The sequence below is a fragment of the Asterias rubens genome, chromosome 9 (assembly GCF_902459465.1).
Source record: "Asterias rubens chromosome 9, eAstRub1.3, whole genome shotgun sequence".
NCBI classification, from domain to species: Eukaryota; Metazoa; Echinodermata; class Asteroidea; order Forcipulatida; family Asteriidae; genus Asterias; species Asterias rubens.
The window spans coordinates 7,229,309-7,252,763 of record NC_047070.1 but is presented as its reverse complement, the minus strand read 5'-3'; the positions used below and the strand labels follow the sequence as shown (position 1 = coordinate 7,252,763).

At 38.5% G+C, this 23,455-nt stretch overlaps 1 protein-coding gene across 1 annotated transcript in view; it reads left to right on the top strand.

Moving 5' to 3' along the window:
- LOC117294547 (Fanconi anemia group I protein-like) overlaps positions 1-23,455 on the top strand; it is a 45,765-nt gene that overhangs the window by 11,230 nt on the left and 11,080 nt on the right. Inside the window, exons 9-25 of the mRNA XM_033777005.1 lie at positions 1,471-1,563; positions 1,974-2,052; positions 3,065-3,122; positions 3,902-4,002; positions 4,940-5,104; positions 6,269-6,470; positions 7,758-7,878; positions 8,925-9,053; positions 10,158-10,328; positions 11,364-11,555; positions 12,212-12,333; positions 13,110-13,271; positions 18,152-18,331; positions 20,020-20,083; positions 21,237-21,422; positions 22,473-22,586; positions 23,195-23,246. Of these exons, the coding sequence (XP_033632896.1) occupies positions 1,471-1,563; positions 1,974-2,052; positions 3,065-3,122; positions 3,902-4,002; positions 4,940-5,104; positions 6,269-6,470; positions 7,758-7,878; positions 8,925-9,053; positions 10,158-10,328; positions 11,364-11,555; positions 12,212-12,333; positions 13,110-13,271; positions 18,152-18,331; positions 20,020-20,083; positions 21,237-21,422; positions 22,473-22,586; positions 23,195-23,246 (2,191 nt within the window). The remainder of the gene's footprint in view (positions 1-1,470; positions 1,564-1,973; positions 2,053-3,064; positions 3,123-3,901; positions 4,003-4,939; positions 5,105-6,268; positions 6,471-7,757; positions 7,879-8,924; positions 9,054-10,157; positions 10,329-11,363; positions 11,556-12,211; positions 12,334-13,109; positions 13,272-18,151; positions 18,332-20,019; positions 20,084-21,236; positions 21,423-22,472; positions 22,587-23,194; positions 23,247-23,455) is intronic.

The following is a 23,455-nucleotide window of genomic DNA, read 5'->3' as shown; positions in this document are numbered from 1 at the left end:
TTTCTTTTCAGAACCACCCAAACTCATTAGAGATAGTCATTACATGGTGTTACCGCAAACCTTTCCATATCGTATTTCCACCATGCAAAGTTTCAAACCCTACCATTCATTGCTCTTTTTTAATGGGTGTGTTCAATTAGCTTCTCCGGGTCGACCCTGATCTGCCCCTGATACGTTCGATTAGCATTGAAGTAATTCCAGGGGCTCACCAGGGTCAATCCCAAGTGACCTGCTTGTGGACCGGGTCACTTGGGGCTGGCCCAAGGTGCATGACGTCACCTAGAGAGGGCGAGTGATCGTTCAATCTCTTGGTCAGGGGCGCACTCGAATGAGCACCTTGGGGTCGACACAGGGAAGCTACATGTAATCGAACGCACCCAATGTATTATAAATAAGAAATTGGTTGGGGTTGAACAAAGACAATTTTACTAGAGTGGGACTCAATCCAATGACCTCTGGACTAATGTGCCGGCGCTCTACCAACTGAGCTACTACGATCCCTATATTTCGTTGGGCCCGCGCACTACGGCCCCCATGCCCCCTTTCGATGTTGGCTCTCATAGCGCAGTCTTCGCTGCCATCAACATTGCCGTCATATTGCGAATGGGTGGCCCAAGCATTTTGGCCGGGATTGTAGACAGCCCTATGTCGGTGGTCTCCCTATTTTATCAATACCTTTGTTCAGGGGTGCCATTCAGAAGCCATACAGCCGTTAACTGCCCTGTAGCCAGGGATCACACCAAAATTACCATACAACCTGGGAAGCGGCAGCCAGGGGATCATCTTAAGGGGGATGCAACTTTTTGTTTCAGATACCAACGGTCAAAGTTACACAGATTTATGTATTATAAATCGAGAAGGACAAATTTAAACAGTTAAAAGATGGAAATTTGCATCGGGGAGAAAGAATATTAATTCTGTTTTAGCACTGTATACTCAGTACTTTCCAGAGTTCTTTGAAAAAAAAAACTCACAGGGATATTTACTCAGATTGGATTTGAACCCACAACCCTTGCAATTCTACAGCAGTGTCTTACGAACCAGACGATCGAGATATTCTTCAATATTCTATATCCCTGATGCAAATTTAACATCTCTTATATCGTTGCAGGACCCGCTGCCAAAACATAGGATTAAAACTGCCTCTAGCTACCGGGCAATCTAGGTGGTCTAGTTGGTATGACACTGCTCTAGAATTGCAAGGGTTGTGGGCTCGAATCCCACCCGAGTTTATGCCTGTTTTTTTTCTTCACAGAACTCAGGAAAGTACTGAGTATGCAGTGCTTACACACATCAGTGTATATGGGTAAAAACAAAAATGAATATAGTTTTTATATATCACATTTTACAGTAACATACCAATGCACTTTACATTAGTGCCCAGGTCATTGGCATTCAATAGATGGAAATTTGCATCAGGGATGAAGAATTTAAATTTTGGTTTTACCAATTTTGTTGTTGTTGATACAGGCAAGTAAACTAAGTAACACAGCGGCTGTTTTATCTCCGTTCAATGTCGCCTTGGCTCTCTCCATTGCACCAATTCATCGATTTGAAGAACCAGTAAGTAGTTTGTTTGTTCTATTCGTCTTCATACTTTTTCTTCTTCTTCCTTTCTAGTCCAGCCTTCATAATAAGCGAGTTAGATTTCAATAATGTCTGGTACAATGACTCAGATATTGCCTTGAGATCATATTAAGGGAATAAAAGGGTAGCGACGAGTTCTTTATCGGCCATTTAAAACCGGCAGGGTCGTTGTCGTGTGAGTAAGGCCCCAGCCGAAGGCGAGGCTGAATAAAACCGGCAGGGTCGTTGCCATGTGATAAAGGCCCAAGCCGAAAGCAAGGGCCTTTGTCACACGGCAACGACTCTGCAAGGTCTCTCCACCAATAGGAATAGCGAAACTGTCTGAGGTATTTATAAGTAATGGTTTAGTGGGCAATGTTGACATACATTTATTCATTGCATTTCAGATCTTTAACTTCTTGAAGAGTGTCATTTTGAAGAGTTTCAAGGATGCTGAGAGGCAGTCTGCATCGCACTGGATCTCAGGTAAAGCTCTTGTGTTTCTGATCAGCAGAGTGTGGGTTCAAGTCCCTCTCGTGGCACATATGCCCTTGAGCAAGATACTTTATCACGTTGTCACCATCTTGGTTATGTTCCCTGTCTCCATAACAGTAATGAATGCTAACATTCATTGCGCAAACATGGCACCAGACTATTATTTCTTCCAGCCTCAGTTTGGTTACAATGAGTTGGAATTGTAGTAAAATCAAGATGGCCACACCGTGATAAAGGTCTATGGCTTGGTCCTTAACGACCATGCAAATTTCTGGGAAATAGTACTGGCGGGAGTTACCAAATTGGGATAGTGAGAACGGTTGCTGGGGTGGCGGTGGGGTTAAAAACTCTTGGGATTTTGCTTTGGAGTTTATTTCTGGGGAAATTACTTTGTCGTGTGAAGAGGGCTTTAGGTGAAATAAGGACAACTGTGAGGGTAGAGTGTCCCTTCAGGGAACAGCGAGGACCCTAAAAAGACTCTTGAGTCATTAGGCTTTGGGGCGTAGACCAACTCAAGGAGTTACTGGAACAAAAGAAAATGTTATCTTTCTTAAATTGCATGTTGTGTTAAGATGAAGTAATAACAAAATAGGGACGAAATAGGGGACAAATGTGAAGATAGAACAGTTGCAGAATGCGGCGCTTTTGGGAACAGCGAGGATCTTGAGAAAAACCCTTGAGTTGTTAGGCAACAGGGTTTACCCTGACTTGAGGAGTTACCGGCACAATGGAAGTTGTTACCTTTCTTTTGCATTCATGTGCCAACATGACTACAACAATGATTGTAATATTTTTAACGATTGTGAATTATGTCGCAATTCAGCAGGATGCTGCGTTCATATTTTTAATTAAATAAAAGCAAAAACCATATTTTTAATTTTTTTTTAATAAAAACCAATGTTAAATCTTCCCTTGGAAGTTAAGAGGAAACATTACCAATGCAACGAGCTGTGCAGGCCACAAATTAATTGTCTGTCTGTTTTTCTTTTCCTTGCATTGATAGAAATAGCCCCAGGATCGGTAGATGTGACCGAGTTGATCTTAGATACCGTACAAAATAGGTAGGTGCTGATCATTCTAAGGCAATTATAAGATGATACTCAAGCCTACATCCTAGTGACCGATAAGGGGGATAACCCTGTCTCATCAGCCCCAGGAGTAGGTGGCAACGACCCCTGGAAAAAAACAAATTGTATCCCACACCTTGAAGTGGCGTTCAGGCCTGGGTTGTGGGTTCGAATCCTACCAAGCTAACCACTACTGATTTCACATCGACTAGAACAAGAATTGTCGTCTAGTTACTGAATCACAATTTCTTGATTTGTGCAATTCACAATCATAGACGTCAAAACTAATGTTTGTTATGAGAGAGATTGCCTGTTGCCAGCTTGGTGTTAATATCCCCTTGTTGGAGTTTGCCAAGTTCCATTGACAGGAAGAACATCTAAAACAAACAATAAGTGCTAAATTGACTTCTCTCGGGCCGGAACAGTGTTTTTAAAAGTATTGTGACCAGTCGGGCAGTTAAGGGTTAAGGGTTGTTCATGGGATAATGTGATTCAGGAATTAGTGCAACTTGGATTTACTCTAATGATAATAATGATAATAATAATAGTAAACATTTCTATGGCGCTCTACAATGAACCCAGCGCCTCACAAGAAAAAAACGAAATAACAGAAGTAGAAAACATAGCAAAAGAAAACTACTTGTTGCTCTCAGTGGGAAACAAAAAAGTTTTGAGAGACCGCTTGAAGACCAAAGTAGACACTGCTTCTCTGATGTCACAGGGCAGTTGGATGAGTGTTTTGTAATTAATCATTTGCTTTGGTTCTTGTTTAGCTCTTATGGATGGGATCATGTGACTCAAGGATTAGTTCAACTTGGCTTCACTCTGATGGATGCGTTTGGACCCAAACCTGGCCCCATGGGCAAATTAAAAGGTAGGTAATAATGAATAGTAATAAGAAGTTCTTATAAAGCACATATTACAATAACTGTCTCAATGCGCTTTACAGTAGTGCGCTGGTTATTGGGCCAATAACATCCTGTTAATCTTTCTCAGCTCCCTTGGGAGTATACAGCTCGAGCTGCCGTGGCGCTCCAAAGATAACAAGAGATAACAAATTCTTATGTAGCGCATTTCACAATAACCGTATCAATGCGCTTTACATTAGTGCCCTGGTCATAGGGCCAATAACATCCATGTAATGTTTCTCAGCTCCCTAGGGAGTATACAGCCCTGAGCTGCCTGTAAGGCGCTTGTGGCTTTTTCATACACAATATCAACCTCTACCCTCGCAGGTACCCATTTATACCCCTGTGTGAAGAGAAGCAATTATAGTAAAGTATCTTGCTCAAGGACACAAGTGTCATGACCGGGATTCGAACCCATACACAATATCAACCTCTACCCTCACATATACCCATTTATACCTGTGGGTGAAGAGAATCAATTTTAGTAAAGTTTCTTGCTCAAGGACACTAGGTGTCACGACCGGGACCTGAACCCACACTCCAAAGACTTAACCACCAGAACTTGAATTTGAAGCTCAAATTCACTCAGCCATAACACCATAGAGGTGGCCATTGAGGTGGGCTTGTGATCCCGGGGGAGGGGGATCGAAGTATGGGGCACAACAAACTAATTATAATAGTAGTCAAGACTTGTAAAGTGTACATATCCACCTAAATTAGTTCTTGAAAACCTGTGATGGGGCAGCTGAAGAAAAAATCCTGTCACCCCAGGAGTGTCGAGACTTGGGTTCAATGAGAAGAATGCATGGAACTGGATCGAAGATTCATGGACGGAGTGTAAACTTGAAGCAGTTCTGAGATATGATAATAATAAGCTATACTATTATATGATTTTTGTTTCAGAGAATCAGGCCTGCACCAATACCCCGAACCAGAGAGCCTGCTCCTTGGGCTCCCAGATCCTGGTCAGTACCTTCAAGGCACACGAGATGGTCCGTGCGGAAATACTGGAGCAACTTCTCAATCGTATCGTCACCAAAGAATCTACGCCGGTCTCGCATTACATTGGTTAGTGTTAAAGCCATTACAATAAAATTTTAAAAAGTTCACAGATTTACAAATAACTTACAGGGTTTACAGAAGGTAATGGTGAAAGACTTCTCTTAAAATATTATTCCATGAAATGTTTTACTTTTTGAGAAAACATTAAAACAATATCAATTCTCGATAGCGAGAATTACAAATTTATTTTGAACACATGTCATGACACCGCGAAACGTGCGCCGAAACAAGGGTGGATTTTCCCGTTATTTTCTCCCGACTCCAATGACCGATTGAGCCTAAATTTTCACAGGTTTGTTATTTTATATAGAAGTTGTGATAAAGGAAGTGTGGGCCTTGGACAATACTGTTTACCGAAAGTGTCCAATGGCTTTAAAACCTAACAGTGATCTAAGTTATATAATTTGTACGAATTAGTTAGTGGTCTGACATTTATACCCTATCATCAGAGTCTTTCTTAAAGGCTTTATAATGTATATTTATAAATAACTTGTTTTCAGAAATTTGAATTTTAAAATGTTAGAAACGATAACTGCAGTCAGTGCATACACAAGTTCATAGCTGACCTTAAGGTTATCTTGATTTTGAAATTTTTTTACTTTGAATTTTTTTTCTTCAAATTTTGACAAATATGGTATAAAATGAAAACAAAAATTTAAATTATCAACCAAAACCTCCCTTTGTTAGAATTGTTTTCAAGAGCGGTTACTTTTGTCACATACAATCTCTTAAAATGGTAGCCATTAAACCCCATCCCACCCACCCCATACATGTGTGCTGCTCCTAACGGCATTTGCAACCTTTTTTAAAGACAGTGGACGCCTTTGGTAATTGTCAAAGACCAGTCTTCTCACTTGGTGCATAAAATAACCAACCTGTGAAAATTGGTCTTCGAAGTTACAAGATAATAGTGGAAGAAAAATTCCTTGTCAAACGTTGCTGTGTGCTTTCATCAGATGCTTGATTTTGGGACCTCAAAATCTAATGTTGAGGTCTCAAATATCAAATTCAAAAATTTTAGTGGAAAATTACTTCTCTCTCGAAAACTACGTTACTTCAGAGGGAGCCGTTTCTCACTATACTATCAACAGCTCTCCATTGCTCGTTACTGACAATTATTTAGAGTAATTACCAATAGTGTCCACTGCCTTTAAAACTCATTCCATTCAGGTCTCCTTGCCAGCACCGTTAACTCCGCTCCTCAAATTCTCCTGGACTCACTCCCCAAGATGCGAGAGGCCTTTGACTATTTAGCTTACCTAGCTCCTTCATCCGCTGATGGGTTACTCAAAGCTGTGCAGCCACTCATGAAGCTCAACGTGTCGCTCAAAGACTCACTCCTGCTGGTCCTGAGGAAAGCTATGTTTGCTAGGTGAGATATCCCTCAAATTTCGTTTCATTTTAATTTATTCTGGTTGTTTGAAGCCAAGGAAATAATAATGTATCATCCAAATCCGACCACCAAATTTTCATTCATTTTGCCGAAAAATAGTCTTTTATTCGTCCAAATAAGATACTGGTTTTTTTTATCATGGCATGTCAAGTCGAGTGGTCATGTGTCAGCAGATTGGCATTGGGTGTGTTCGATTGTAGCTTCCCTGGGATGGCCCCACAGTGCTCACTCGGGTGAGCCCCTGACAAGAGCTAATCGGACGATCACTCACCCTCCCGTGGTGACGTCATGCACCTCGAGCCAACCCCATGTGACCCATTCCACGAGCAGGGCACTTGGGGCTGAGCCCCTGGAAAAACGTCAAATCGGGGTTGACTAGGGGAAGTTTATCGAACGCATCCATAGATAGCCATCGTATCTCTGTTGAGTGTTGGCATCTTACCTTTATGTTATCTTATTGATTTTTTGTGGAAGTAACAATTATGTCAAAATAACAACTTTAAACATTTGTAATACAAAAAATTGACAAAATCCCAACAAATTAAACTGAAAAGATTCAGGTACTTTTGTCACATTCAACCTCCAAAAATGGGAACCAAAATGTCCCCCCCCCCAACCCATCCATTTATTCTGGTTGTTTGAAGCCAAGGATGCTGAGAAAAGCATGGTTCTTGTGATGTGTTCGGAGCTGTACTAGCCAAGAACCCAATGAAGAGAAGTGACTGAGGAAGTTTCGGTTTTGGATGTTGGAGGAAAACCCCAGAGATACATTTATATTCCAGGGAAAAAACCCATTCAGTCGGGTACAGATTGAAAACCCAATCCACCTAGTGACCCCGGGTCCTAGAGATTGAACACGAGGAAGGAATATAATCTACCCAGCAAGTTTGTTTGTTTGTTTAGATGATCTTCCCGTCAAGGGAACTCGGCAAACTCCCACAAGGCGATATAAACGCCAAGCTGGCAGCAGCCAATCTCTTTCATACAAACATTGGTTTAACGTCTATGATTATGAATTGCACAAATCAAGAAGTTGCAATTCAGTAACTAGACGCCAATATTTATTGTCGTCATTGTGAAATCAGCGGTCAGCTGGGGGAATCGAACCCACAACCTTGTGATTGCAAGTCCTGTGAGTCTAACCACTTGACCACATAAGTAGATACACACATGGTGATACCGCAAACCAAACCAAGTTTACATTGATGCCTCACCGTGCAAGCCTCAAATAAACATTGTGTTGTCTTTTTGTGTTTGGTATGACAGGCAAGGAGACGCCAGGAAAATAGCAGTGTCGGGATATCTGCAAATGCTGAGACAGTTTCAGGTTTATGGGAGTCTGCCAGCGAGTCAGATGAGTCAGTCCTACATGTCTGCATCCAGTCAGGTACAATTCTTAAATAATAATAATAATAATAGTAACCGTATTTATGATGCGCCTTTTTCCAAAGGATACAAAGTGCCAGGTATTTTCTGCAAGGTGGGTGGGACGAAGTTTGAATTATGAGACCTAATCCTTAGCACCATGTAATGGTTTATTAGGTGCTGCGGTGCAATACATGTATGCTGCCAATCCAGCTGTGAATACCTGTATCATTCTTCAAAACTGATCTAGAAAACCTAATACCCCCATGGTTTATAAGCCATGGGCAACTAGTGAAATTTACTACTCGACTAGTCGTACCTCAAATAGTTGCGACTTTAACACTCTTCGCGAGTAATTTTTAATTATCAAGATGTGTTGCGGCAACAATTTTTTATGCCAAATTAATCACTAACTAGAATCATTACTGACATCTTCTGTGCACATTAGAATGGCGCCATCCAGACTAATCTGCCATCCCACAATACATTTTTTTTGGTCAACCTCTGAGTTTACTCACCCAGTGTATGAAAGAGTGGAGTTTAAAGGCAGTGGACACTATTGGTAATTGTCAGAGACTAGCCCTCACAGTTGTATCTCAACATATGCATAAAATAACAAACCTGTGAAAATTGAGCTCAATCGGTCATTGAACTTGCGAGATAATAATAAAAGAAAAAACACCCTTGTCACACGAAGTTGTGTGGGTTTAGATGGTTGATTTCGAGACCTCAAGTTCTAAATCTGAGGTCTCGAAATCAAATTTGTGGAAAATTACTTCTTTCTCGAAAACTACGGCACTTCAGAGGGAGCCGTTTCTCACGATGTTGTATACCATCAACCTCTCCCCATTACTCGTCACCAAGAAAGGTTTTATGCTAATAATTATTTTGAGTAACTACCAATAGTGTCCACTGCCTTAAACGGCAGTTAAAAAAATTAATCAGCGAAATTGATCCACACATTTTGTAGTTATTAAAAAAAGTATGAAGCTGGTCCTTCCGCCCGTGTCCCTCGACTGCTCAGAAAGTTGACAATTCTTAATGTTAAGCTGTTTATTTCTGTTTCAGACGATGGTTGACATCCATACAGGAGGAAGCCAACAGTCCAACTATGAGGCTATAGTTTGTCTTGAGATCCTCGGGAGTCTAAGACGTTGTTTCACGCAGCAAGCCGATGTCAGGTTGATCCTCTATGAGGTTTGTAGGCAGACATTCATTAGAGATTCTTTTTTTTTGCTTTGATATTACATATAATATAGGGTGCATTCGATTAGCTTCCCTGGGTCGACCCCGCGGTGCTCACTCGGGTGAGCCCCTGACAAGAGCTAATCGAACGATCACTCATCCTCTCGTGGTTTTTTTTCTTTTTTTTAATAGATTTTAATGTCTTTTGGAATGTCTTTTAACATAATTTAAAGGCAAATGTATCTCTCTTTTAATCCATTTTTTTAAATGGATTGTCTTCAAATTTATCTTTTTAAAGATTATCAATCTGCCTGTTTTATGTCAATTGATACTGAAACTTCATTTCATTGTAGTTGGACGGTTGTAATTAAATTTCTAAGGCATTCTCAGTCTTTTTTATCTTAAACTGTTCATTATTTCTTAACTTGCTTAAAGTATTAAACTCTATCTAAAGCGCCTCAGGACCCTTTTTGGGTTAAGGGTTCTATGCAAAAGCTACTGTATCAGTATTATAAATTTTTGGTTTTACCCATATGCACCGATAAGCACTGTTTAATAATAATGTTAATAGTAGTCAATATTTATCTAGCGCCTTATACACCTGAAGGGTGTCTCAAAGCGCTGAAACATACAGTATTTCCTGCAAGGTATGTAGGACTAGGTTTTTGAATTATGAGATCTAATCCTTTTACATAGCACCATGTAATGGTTTACTAGGTGCTGTGGCGCAATATGCTAATATTTTCTCTTTTCTATAAGTGCACTGGTTTCTTTTACGTGCGTTACACAACACACGGGACCAACTTCTTAACGTCCCATCCGAAGGACGAAGCAATGGTTAAGTGTCTTGCTTAAGGAAACAAGTGTCACGGCTCGAACCCGCACTCTGCTGATCAGAAACACCAGAGTTTGAATTCGGTGCTCTTAACCGCTCGGCCACTACACTTCGTACAAAAAAAAAGTACATAGTATGACAAAAAAAAGTACAGAGTATACAGCACTATTACACATCAGTGTATTTTGGTGACAACCAAAATTAATATTCTTTATCCCCGATGCAAATTTCCATCTATTAAATTAGTATTATTATTATTCTTATTATTTGCCTTGTAATAGGGTTTGTACGAGGTGCTGCAAAGGAACTCCAAACTGAAGGATACTATCATAGACATGTTGAGCAAGCAATGGATGGGTTATTATGAGCCCGATGATGATGTCAATCCACCAATCAAACTACAACGCTGTATCATGGCTCAGGGGGATCAAGTCTACATCGCAGAACCTCTGGTATGTCCAACCTCTTTGCTTCTCTAGCTGGGTTCTCTCTTTTCAAACTGTGGGGCACTCTTGAATCTTTTGAAAGTTTGGTGTTAAAGCCATTGGACACTTTCGGTAAACAGTATTGTCCAAGGCCCAAACTTTGTGTATCACAACTTATATATAAAATAACAAACCTGTGACAATTTAGGCTCAATCAGTCATCGGAAAACCCTACCTTGTTTCCGCATGTGACGCTATCGAGAATTTATATTGTTTTAATGTTTTCTCAAAAAGTAAAGCATTTCATGGAATAATATTTTAGAGAAGTCTTTCACCATTCCCTTGTGTAAACCCTGTAAATTATTTGTAAATTTGTGAACTTTTTTTTTTCTTTTCTGTACCGAAAGTGTATATTGGCTTTAACACACTGAGTTTGAAGGGTCCCCAGAGTAGTTCTTACTTGGCGTTAAATTTTGCATGCATAAATACCCTGGTTAGTTTGGCTATTCCTATTGGTAGAGAGCGCCTCACGTGGGGGTGATAAAACGAATGATAATGACCAGCTGGAGCTGTTTATAACCAGTTGTTTTCGGATAGCATTTGTACGGATTGATGCACAACCTTGTTCCCCGGGATGATTGATCTCGTCACGCCATTAGCTCATGGATACGAGGATGCATTACTACGCACACGAATGCATACCGAAAACTGTCTCACAAAAACGTACCACACATACAGAGCTCAGACGTCGGGAAACAGAGTTTACTATTTTATTACGCCTTTTAACCAAAATGGTATTTATGAACTGGAATAAAAGAGTAGTGAATTGTTCTTAAACGTTCGTTAAAAACCTTGCAGGGTCGTGGCCAAATGATTAAGGCCCGAGCTGTCGCACGGCCACCACCCTGCCAGTTTTAAAAGTCTGTTTAAAAAAACCTCGTCGCTTACCTTTTATTCCCTTATTTATAAGCTATACTTTTGGTTAGAATTTACAAAAATATTGTTGTTGGGTCATTACAAATCGTTCGTACCTTTTAACATTGTGTACTTTTCTTGATTCAGTCCCATCTACTGCAGTGTATCTGTCACTGTGTCGTGCGATGTAAGAAGTTGATGGAGCAGTCCAATGATGAAGATGAGGAGGATGAGGAGGAGGCTGAGATGCACATGAAAGAACTCTTAGACCACTTGGAGTCGGTACTTTCATCTCTCACACGACGAATGATCAAGAGTGACTTGGAAGATTTTGAGTTGGTAAGCATGTTTTGTTATTATACAAACCATATCGAATGCCCCTGATTGTTGCTTGTTTAACATATAATTGGTTTGCGGTAACACCATGTGTGTCCACTTGCCAGGTAGATTTTTTTCTTTTGAGAACTGTTTTGTTTTATATTCTCAGAAAGTAGATTTTCAGAAATTGTGAAATCTCTCAGATCTGTTGTTTTTTTAAAAAACTACTACCTGTGCGAAAGGTTGACAAATTAGCCGGGCTTGTACTTAATCTTATAGTGGATCAATGATTAACTTAAGTACTGCGGTGCAACTTCTTAATTGGAGACTTTGGAATGCTAGGTGGCAGCAGACCTACCAGGTAAATTTCTATTGTTTACGTAGCTCTGAGCATGCGCACATTACTGAGAACAATGGAATTTAACTGGTAAGTCTGCTGCCACCAAGCGTCCCAAAAGTCGCCTATTGGTCTCAATCAAGATTTTTTGTTTTTTTTACAAATTAATTTGTTTTTATAAAGATCGAATTCATGAAAACATAAAGATAAAACCATATCGAAAGCCTCTGATTGCAAAGACGGGGAATTCTAACCAAAGATTAAGTGAATAACTGTAACAAAAAAAAAAAAATTCTGAAGATTACCAATACTTAAAATTGTCTTAAAATTAAACCATCAGGATAAATCGGCCGATTTCTCTGAGACTGGCAGCGTAGGAGTGAAGAATAACATCTTTGGTATCTTAGTCCTGGGAATTTATGAGGTGCTCATGGAATACAACTTTACTAACACGGACTACAGGTAAGAATCATTGCATGACGCGTCATGGAAGTGTCATGGTATGGTTAAGACCACCGAATTCAATCTCTAGTGTTTCTGATCAGCATAGTGTGGGTTCGAATCCCCCAGCCGTGACACTTGTGTCCTTAAGCAAGACACTTAACCATTGCTTCGTCTTTTGGATGGGACGTAATATTTCATCAATTCAATAACCTATCTTTATCAAAGTTTGTACATACTCAGCGCCTTGAGTACCTTGTTTGGTAGATACGTGCGCTGTATAAGATTGCGATCTTATTATTATAAAAAAGTTTTTTTTGGCTATCTACGATACATCCTATAGAGCCGGATCCAGACTATATGGATCTGAGGCGCTAAAGGGGAGATGTTATTTAATGGACAGAATTCTACGTAGTATGTGGGCTGTGCCGAGGAGTGCTATCTTCTGGACTAAGTTGATGCTTGTGCTGCCAGGGATACACTCAATGAATTTGTCCAGTCCCCTCTTCTCTAGTCCTAGAGGTCCGATGACCCCAGGGGCCGATTGCACAAAGCAATTAAATTCATGGCAAGACAAATTTTCAATATCACCATAGAGATTTGTATTGTGACATCACACTTTACTTAGCAACTACGATTGATTTGAGACCTTTGTGAAATCGGCCCCTGGTATTGTCTGGGTCTTCATACTCCACATTCTGCCAAGAATTCATTTATTAATATTATTAAATAATATTATTACATGGTATTACCGCAAACCTTACTATAAACAATCATTCCTGTTTCTTGTATAATAGTGCAACAAGCGCAGAGCAGTTGTTGCAACTGTTCAGCAACTACCATAAACTGTCTGAGATTCTCCGTGACAAAAGCAGCCAGAAGAGCAAAGCGGGTCACAAGGCGGCACGCAGTCTACTCTCCATCAAGTTTGTCACCAAGACAATGAAGTTACTTTTCAGGTTTGCTCAAGTTCTAGTATTTGTTTCTACTTTCATCTGATTTTCGACTTCTTGAACCCTCTGACATTTTTTGGACCAAAAATCCAAACTCACATATTTCTCAAGAAATCTCATAATTTTTCTTATATACCCAGTCCGCACTGATGAAATGTCTTCAGGGTAGTCCGTTCTGTATTTATTGGAAACATAAAATCACTGGCAACTTTTTAGCCACAAATCTGAAATTTTGACCGATTGGAAACATAGCAATTTTTTAATTTTTTTTCGGGCCAAAAATCCAAACTCACAAAATTCCCAATAAATTTATAAATTTTGGTTGTATACCCAACTGGGTATACAACCAAAATTTGGTTGTATACCCAGTCTGCACTTATAAAATGTCCTCAGTAGTCCGTTCTGTATCATTTGGAACCACAAAATCAACGGAAGTTTTTTTACCCCAAATCTGAACATACTGTATGACCAAACCGGCATGGCAGATTTTTTTCATTTCAGACCAAAAATGCCAACGCACAAAATTCTCAATAAACTTAAAAATTTCAATTGTATACCCAGTTTGCACTAATAAAATGTCTTCAGTAGTCCTTTCTGTTTTTTTTTGGAACCAAAAAATCAATGGAATAATTTTGACACCAAATCTGAAAATTTGACCATATCGAGCATGGCAGATTTTTTTCATTTCGGACCAAAAATCCAAACTCACAAAATTCTCAATAAATTTAACAATTTTGGTTGTATACCCAGTCTGCACAGATAAAATGTCTTCAGTAGTCTGTTCTGTATCATTTGGAACTATAAAATTAACAGAGTTTTGTTGACCCTAAATCTGAAAATTTGACCATACCGGCATGGCAGATTTTTTTCATTTCCGACCAAAAATCCAAACTCACAAAATTCTCAATAAATTAAAAAAAAAATTTTGTATACCCAGTCTGCACAGATAAAATGTCTTCAGTAGTCTGTTCTGTATCATTTGGAACAATAAAATTACCAGATATTTCGGCAATTTGACCCCAAATCTGAAAATTTGACCATAACCGGCATGGCAGAATTTTTTCATTTCGAACCAAAAATCCAAACTCACAAAATTCTCAATAAATTAAAAAATTTCAATTGTATACCCAGTCTGCACTGATAAAATGTCTTCAGTAGTCCTTTCTGTTTTATTCGGAACCAAAAAAATCAGTGGAAAAATTTTGGCACCAAATTTGAAAACTTGACTATATCTGCATGGCAGATTTTTTTCATTTCGGACCAAAAATCCAAACTCACAAAATTCTCAATAAATTTAACAATTTCAATTGTATACCCAGTCTGCACTGATAAAATGTCTTCAGTAGTCTGTTCTGTATCATTTGGAACTATAAAATTAACAGAGTTTTGTTGACCCTAAATCTGAAAATTTGACCATACCGGCATGGCAGATTTTTTTCATTTCGGACCAAAAATCCAAACTCACAAAATTCTCAATAAATTAAAAAAAAAATTTTGTATACCCAGTCTGCACAGATAAAATGTCTTCAGTAGTCTGTTCTGTATCATTTGGAACAATAAAATTACCAGATATTTCGGCAATTTGACCCCAAATCTGAAAATTTGACCATAACCGGCATGGCAGAATTCTTTCATTTCGAACCAAAAATCCAAACTCACAAAATTCTCAATAAATTAAAAAATTTCAATTGTATACCCAGTCTGCACTGATAAAATGTCTTCAGTAGTCCTTTCTGTTTTATTCGGAACCAAAAAAATCAGTGGACAAATTTTGGCACCAAATTTGAAAATTTGACTATATCTGCATGGCAGATTTTTTTCATTTCGGACCAAAAATCCAAACTCACAAAATTCTCAATAAATTAAAAAAAATTTGGCTGTATACCCAGTCTGCACTGATAAAATGTCTTCAGTAGTCCGTTCTATTTCATTCGGAACCATAAAATCATTGGAAAATTTTTGACCCCAAATCTGAAAATTTGACCATATCGGCATGGCAGGTTTTTTTTCATTTCAAACCAAAAATCCAAACTCACAAAATTCTCAATAAATTAAAAGATTTTGGTAATACACATGGTCTGCACTGATAAAATGGTATCAGCAGTCCGTTCTGTATGATTTGAAACCATAAACTCAGCGGAAATTGTTTCACCCCAAATGTGAACATAATGGCAGATTTTTTTAATTTCGGACCAAAAAAGAAATTCACAAAATTCTTCATAAATTAAAAAATTTTGGTTGTATTCCCAGTCAGCACTGATGAAATGTCTTCAGTAGTCCGTTTTGTTGCATTCGGAACCATAAAATCACTGTTAAAGTTTTGACCCCAATTTGACCATACCGGCATGGCAGATTTTTTTTCATTTCAAACCAAAAATCCAAACTCACAAAATTCCCAAAAAATCTTACAATCTTGGTTGTATACCCAGTCTGCACTAATAAAATGTCTTCAGTAGTCTGTTCTGTTTTATTCGGAACAATAAAATCACTGGAAATTTTTGACCCCCAAATCTGAAAATTTGACAATACCGGCATGGCAGAATTTTTTTCATTTCAAGCCAAAAATCCAAACTCACAAAATTCTCAATAAATTAAAAAAGTTCAATTGTATACCCAGTCTGCACTGATAAAATGTCTTCAGTAGTCTGTTCTGTATCATTTGGAACAATAAAATCATCGGAAAAGTTTTGACCCCAAATCTGAAAATTTGACCATACCGGCATGGCAGATTTTTTTCATTTCGAACCAAAAATCCAAACTCACAAAATTCTCAATAAATCTAAAAATTAGATACCCAGTCTGCACTGAGTAGTCTGTTCTGTATCATTTGGAACCATAAAATCACTGGAAACTTTTTGACCCTAAATCTGAAAATTTGACCATACCGGCATGACAGTTTTTTTCAATTACGGACCAAAAATCCAACCTCATAAAATTCTCAATAAATTAAAAAAATTTGGTTGTATACCCAGTCTGCACTAACAAAATTTCTTCAGTAGTCTGTCTGTATCATTCTGAACCATAAAATCATTGGAAAATTTGTAACCCCAAATCTGAAAATTTGACTGGCATGGCAGATTTTTTTCACATCAAACCTAAAATTCTCAATAAATCTACAAGTTTTGGTTGTACTCGGTCCGTTCTGTAACATTTGGAACCATAAAATCACCAGAAATATTTTGACCCCAAATCTGTAAAATTGACCATACCGGCATGGCAGGTTTTTTTTCATTTCGGATCAAAAATCCTTACTCACAAATTTCTCAATAAATCTATAAAAAAATTGGTTGTAGACCTATTTTGCACTGATAAAATAATTTCAGTCCATTCTGTATAAATTGGAACCATAAAATCACCAGAAAGTATTTGACCCCAAATCTGAAAATTTGAACATACCGGCATGGCAGATTTTTTCATTTAAGACCAAAAATCCAAACTCACGAAATTCTCAATAAATCTGCAAATTTTCGTTGTAGACCTATTTTGCACTGATAGAATATCTTCTGTAGTCCACTCTGTATAATTTTGAACCATAAAATCACTGGAAAATGTTTGACCTTAAAGCTGAAATTTTGACCATACGGGCATGGCAGATTTTTTAAATTTTCAACCAAAAGTCCAAACTCACAAATTATATTTTTGTTTGTATACTTTTTCCGTAGTGAAAAAATGTCTTCAGTTATCTGGTCTGTATCATTTTGAATCATAAAATCTCAGAAAAACTGTTGACCCAAAATCTGAAAACTTGACCATGCCGGCATGGCAGGTTATTTTCATTTCGGACCAAAAATTCAAACTTACAAAATTCTCAATACATGTAAGTCTCAAAATTGTGGTTGTATACCTATCCCGCACTGATTAAATGTCTTCAATGTCTATCTGTTCTTTACTTTATGAACCATAAATTCCTCAGAATTTTGTTGACCCCAACTCGGTAAATTTGACCATGTCGTTAATGGCAATCTTTTCTTCTTTTTTTGCACCAAAAATCCAAACTCACAAAACTCATTTGGAGCCATAAAATCATGGGACAATTTAACTGACTATTTACTTGATACTGATAATTTAACCTTTTTTATTTTCTGATTAATTGACTATTTAACAGATCTTTTCATTTCTTACTGCTCATTTAAAAATTAGCAGAATACCATTCCGAGATTGCTCATTTACCCGATCTTTTAACTGATCTTTTAAAGACACTGGACACTATTGGTAAATGTCAAAGACCAGTCTTCTCACTTGGTATATCTCAACATATGCATACAATAACAAACCAGTGAAAATTTGAGCTCAATCGGTCATCGAAGTTGTGAGATAATAATGAAAGAAAAAACACCTTTGTCACATGGAATCAGATGCTTGATATCGAGACCTCGATTCTAAATCTGAGGTCTCGTAATAAATTTTGTGGAAAATTACTTCTTTCTCAATAACTAATCCAATTTAGAGGGAGCTTTTTCTCACAATGTTGTATAAAATAATAAATAATAATAATAATTAAAACTTATAAAGCGCCATCTATCTAAGACTAAACTTATTCCAGGCGCATAAAACAAACAAAAAGAGTAACAAAACAAAAACAAAAATACAAATTACGAAGCTTGGAAAGAAATAAGGGTACATTGAATAAAAATGTTACATAAACGTGTTGGCAAAAATAAATGGTTAAAAACAGGCAGAGTTTTGAAAATGTCCAGAGACGTTGTAGCTATACTATCAACAGCTCCCCATTACTCGTTACCAAGTAAGGTTTTATGCTAATAATTATTTTAAGTAATTACCAATAGTGTCCACTGCCTTTAAAGCGATCATTCAACTTATCTTTTAACCGATCTTTTAAAAACTTGTCGATTTGATGCAATAACTTCTCATTTTTTTCTACATAGCGACGATACTCCGGATCGACAGGAATGTCTGCTCATGCTACGTGAGGAATCTAACTTTGTACGGTTCATGGTGAGCATAGCATTGCAGAAGATACACCAGCTGAATGACAAAGGGGAATGTGACGGTCCAGCGGGCAACAACATGGAGAAACTGTATCTTTTCTGCTACTCAGTATCCCGGTCAGTGTCCAATTTAAGCCGAATTAACTTCAGGGCCCAATTTCATAGAGCTGCTTTAAGCACACAACTTTGCTTAACTCTTCTGTGCTAAGCAAAAATTAGCAGGATACCATTCAGAGATTGCAAATGTGATTTGGTAATTTGGCTGGTAACCTTATTCTGTTAGACATATTTTTGTTGTGCTAAGATACTTTTTGTGCTTAAGCAGCTCTATGAAATTGGGCCCTGATCTAGCTATGCAAAGTATGTGGGTTCGACTCACTCTCGAGTGATTTGCCCTTGGATTTCATTCACAGTACAGTGCTTGAAGGCAAAGTTAACCTTTGGTTTTTGGCAACAACATGGAGAAGCTATTTCAGTTCTGCTATTCAGTATCGCGATCAGTCTCCGGGATTTTAACCTCATTTGACATCTGCTCTAGCTATGCAAAGGTCACAGGTTCCAATCCAACCTGCTTCATTTGCCTGGGGATTTTGTTCACAGAGTTAAAAATACAGTGCTTAAAGGCAAGGTATACCTTTGGTTTTTGACAACAACATGTTGAAGCTCTATCAGTTCTGCTACTCAGCATCCTGATTTGACATCTGCTCTAGCAATGCAAAGGTCACAGGTTCCAATCCAACCTGCTTCATTTGCCTGGGGATTTTGTTCACAGAGTTAAATATACAGTGCTTAAAGGCAAGGTATACCTTTGGTTTTTGACAACAACATGGAGAAGCTCTATCAGTTCTGCTACTCAGCATCCTGATTTGACATCTGCTCTAGCAAGCAGAGGTCACAGGTTCCAATCCAACCAGCTTCATTTGCCTGGGGATTTTGTTCACAGAATTAAATATACAGTACTTAAAGTCAAGGTTGACAACAACATGCTGAAGCTCTATCAGTTCTGCTACTCAGCATCCTGATTTGACATCTGCTCTAGCAATGCAAAGGTCACAGGTTCCAATCCAATCTGCTTCATTTGCCTGGGGATTTTGTTCACAGAGTTAAATATACAGTGCTTAAAGGCAAGGTATACCTTTGGTTTTTGACAACAACATGGAGAAGCTCTATCAGTTCTGCTACTCAGCATCCTGATTTGACATCTGCTCTAGCAATGCAAAGGTCACAGGTTCAAATCCAACCTGCTTCATTTGCCTGGGGATTCTGTTCACAGAATTAAATATACAGTGCTTAAAGGCAAGGTGTACCTTTGGTTTTTCGCAACAACATGTTGAAGCTCTATCAGTTCTGCTACTCAGCATCCTGATTTGACATCTGCTCTAGCAATGCAAAGGTCACAGGTTCCAATCCAACCTGCTTCATTTGCCTGGGGATTTTGTTCACAGAGTTAAATATACAGTGCTTAGGCAAGGTATACCTTTGGTTTTTGGCAACATTATGTAGAAGTTCTATCAGTTCTGCTACTCAGTATTCCGGTCTGTGTACATTTTAGTCTAATTTGACATCTGCTCTAGCAATGCAAAGGTCGTGGGTTCGAATCTGACCCAAGTGATTTGCCTGGGTTTTATTTCACTGTACCAAGTATACAGTGCTTAATACACATTGGTGTAAAAAAGGGTGAACAAAAAAACAAATTATATTTTTTTATATGTAAATTTGAGTCAAATGATAGACCTAAACCTAGTATAAAATTATTTGCTTTATCTTTCCTTTTTTTTCTTTTTCTGTATGTTCAAACCCAACAGAGTTTTTCTTCATAAGTTTACAGCAGACACCTGCACACCAGCAGACAGTGGAAGGAATGAGAGGGTAAGTCAGCAACATTAAGAAAATAAAGTTTTTTTGTTTAAACATTTACTAAAAACAACAGAGGTTTCACCTGGAAGAGGAACACAAAATCTGACACAAAAGTGACCCACTAGATAGCTCAGTAAGACAAGCACCATGGTGCGTCATGGCCTAGTGGTTAAGAGGAACGGATTCAAGTTCATAGAGCTTACATGTTAGCTAAACAAATCTTTGCTTTAGTAAAAGTAGATTACCAGCCAAGACTCCACTCAATTGTTATGCTAAGTAAACAGCTGCTAAATACCAGTCACAAGGAATGTACATGTATATGGTATGGAATTTTGGCCAGTGGTAATGTGTGTAAAACAGGCAACCTATTTTCGTGCTTAAGCAATTTTTGTGCTTAAGCAGCTCTATGAAAGTGGGGTCTGGTTATACTGGTGTTTGAGACACTTGATTGCTTAGTAATTTGGAGGTAGAACTGATTGCTCTACAAGCCAGGCTTCTGATGGATGATACCCAAGCCTTTTGGTTCTGTAGAGAACTGTCTTGCTTTGGCTTCTACTACCGGGAAGTAGATTTTTGTATATCAGGAGACTTCTCAAGAACTGTCATGGTTTTTAACTACAACCTGGGCGGATGGTAGAAAATTGACCAGGACTACCACCTCAGCTTTTAGTGGATCGTTATTAACTTCACTACCGCTGTTATTAAATGATTGCTAATCCAGAGAATGTTGGTTCAAATATCGATCTAGTCAATTTTTTTTTTTTTTCAACCCCTAGCCGTGACACTTCTGTCCCTAATCACGCAGTCAACCATTGCTTCGTCCTTCGGATGGGATGTAAAGCCGTTGGTCCCATGTGTTGTGTAACGCATGTGAAAGAACCCAGTGCACTTATCGAAAAGAGAAGGGCATGCCCCGGTGTTTCTGGCTGTGGCTGCTGTATGCTCCGTAGCATCTTGTAAACCCTAACAATTGGGTCTCAGAATTTATCATTGCAATAACCTATATTTCTGAAAGTTTGTATATACTTTGCGCCTTGAATACCTTGTTTGGTAGATACATGCGCTATTTATACTTCAATATTATTATTACTAATATTATTATTTTAAAAATCAATACTGAAAATCGATAACTCTAACTGTTACTGAACGATTGATATTCTTACAGAAGAAGGCTGTGTCATCAATGTGTCTGGAAGGCCTTTCTACGTCGGTCAACATGATCTGTACCCGGTTCCCCGAGCGTATAGCTGGTTACCTGAGGTTGATTGATCCTGATCTAGAGTCGGAGGAGGGTCACGTGGACACTCTCGAAGAAGAAGAGAGAGTTCATTTACACATCAAGAAATTCCAGGTACAAATAACAGTGGCTACTTGTATAGCGAGCATATCCGTAACTCAGTGTTGCTCTAGGCGCTTTAACATATTAAGTAATTTCCTGCAAGGTATGTGGGACTACATTGAGAATTACGAGACCTATTCCTTTCACACAGCACCATGCAATGGTTTACAAGATGCTGTGGTGCAATATGCTGCTAATCACACCAGCAACACCAGGGCGTTGCCCTCAAATGCTGCCCTTGCGCTACTACACTGGTCCCCTGTCCTTCATCCACAAGGATAAAGATGATGCTTATTGGTTTATTTGTTTAAAAATGCCATCGCAGCATACCGCTGAATTGCGGCATAATTTACAATAATTAAAAATATTACATCAGTTATTAAAAAGCTTTACAATAGAAAATACATAGTGAACATTTGATAAAAAAAATCACAAAAGCATCGGCCTGCCAGATATGTACAAACAGGTTCACTTCATTTGTATACATTTAAGACCAGAAAATTAAGCAATTATATTAACATGGTTCTAGGAGTTCAGGAGCTTGGTGAGGTAGGGCAAGGGGCTGTTTTGGAATCTTTTGGTGTTGCAGTGAAACATACCAAACCGTGCTCGTTGGCGGAGTTGCATAGATGAGTTGTTTACAGAAGCAGGGAACCACCTCGAAAATCTCACAGAAGCGCTTGCCTTCTCTGCAAATTGGTGGCAGAGTCTGTTGCTTGCTTTTCAGAACCAATGATTTTATTGTGATACAATGATTTCACTGGATATATAAGCAGTCACGTAAGCTTTCTATATCTGTGTTTTGATTGGTCCTAGGTGACGTTTAACATGTGTAAAGCGCAGAGGGGAACCAGTGACACTAAGGTGAAAATGGATAAGGCAATTAAGTGGTGAATACTGTGGTACCAATGGTTGACTTGGCTTTGCATTTCCAAATGAGTCGTTCAAGTGAGTGCTTCACTGCGCATGTACGTTGCTGGTCAGTAGTCAAGTAAAATGTGCACACTCGAACTTGCTCTAAGTGGGCTATGGTTTAAGATAACTGATTGATCTTTTTTTCAGCGTCTTGTGATGGATATGCTAACATCAGACGATGGTTCGTCAACGAAGGATGCTGTACATCTCTGCAACATCATCACTCTGCTGGCTAAACAACTGCCGCCACAAGGAGCTCAAGTAAATACAAATGATTGTATTCTTTAACTTCTTTGTGTGTCTTACTTGAAAGCGTTTTGGACAACATTGGTAATTGTTAAAGAATAGTCATAACGATAATAAAGAATAATAATAACATTTCTAAAGCCTCTTTTTCCAAAGGATGCAAAGATTAATTTGAAAATGGAGCTTAAAGATGCACTGTAAATGGTGTTTGAAGCTTTGCATGGTGTGGAGAATAAGAGTAACTATAAATAGAAATATGAAGAGTAAACTTGCGGGTACAACCATGAGCAAAGTCTCTTTTGAAGGAGTGGTGGCTCTGAAAAGAGCCGATTTGGTCTTGAAGGGAAGGGTCTTCAGGAGAAATGAAGACGAGCAGAGTTTACTGTACAAAGTGTCGAGACAAAACCGGCTCTTTTCAGAGGCACCACTCCTTCAAAAGAGATTGGTTGTACCCGCAAGTTTACTATTTATATTTGTATTTATAGTTACTCTTATGTACTGTAAAGTTATATTTAGAAAAAAATAAGAATGCCTTCATCTTCATTGTTTGTGAAAATGAGACTGTAATCCATCCAGGCATTTCTATGTTACTTTTCATGATGTGTTTGTGTCTGTTTGCTCAGTTTGTACAGTTGCAAGCGTGGTTGTCAAGAGTCTGTGCTGAACAGAACATTGGTGAGTGTTTTTGTATCGTAACCCTCCTCTTTCCTCCTGCATGAATCACAAGTCATGTATTTAATTGTTAAAAGAGCCCAGGATCCAAAACTTATACACCCCCAAAAAACAGCATCGTCAGGGACTCGCAGGGCGCTCTTACAGAAACACCAGGAAACCTGTCTCTCAGCTTATCACCTGTTCACCACAACATGGAAGGAGAAACGGGG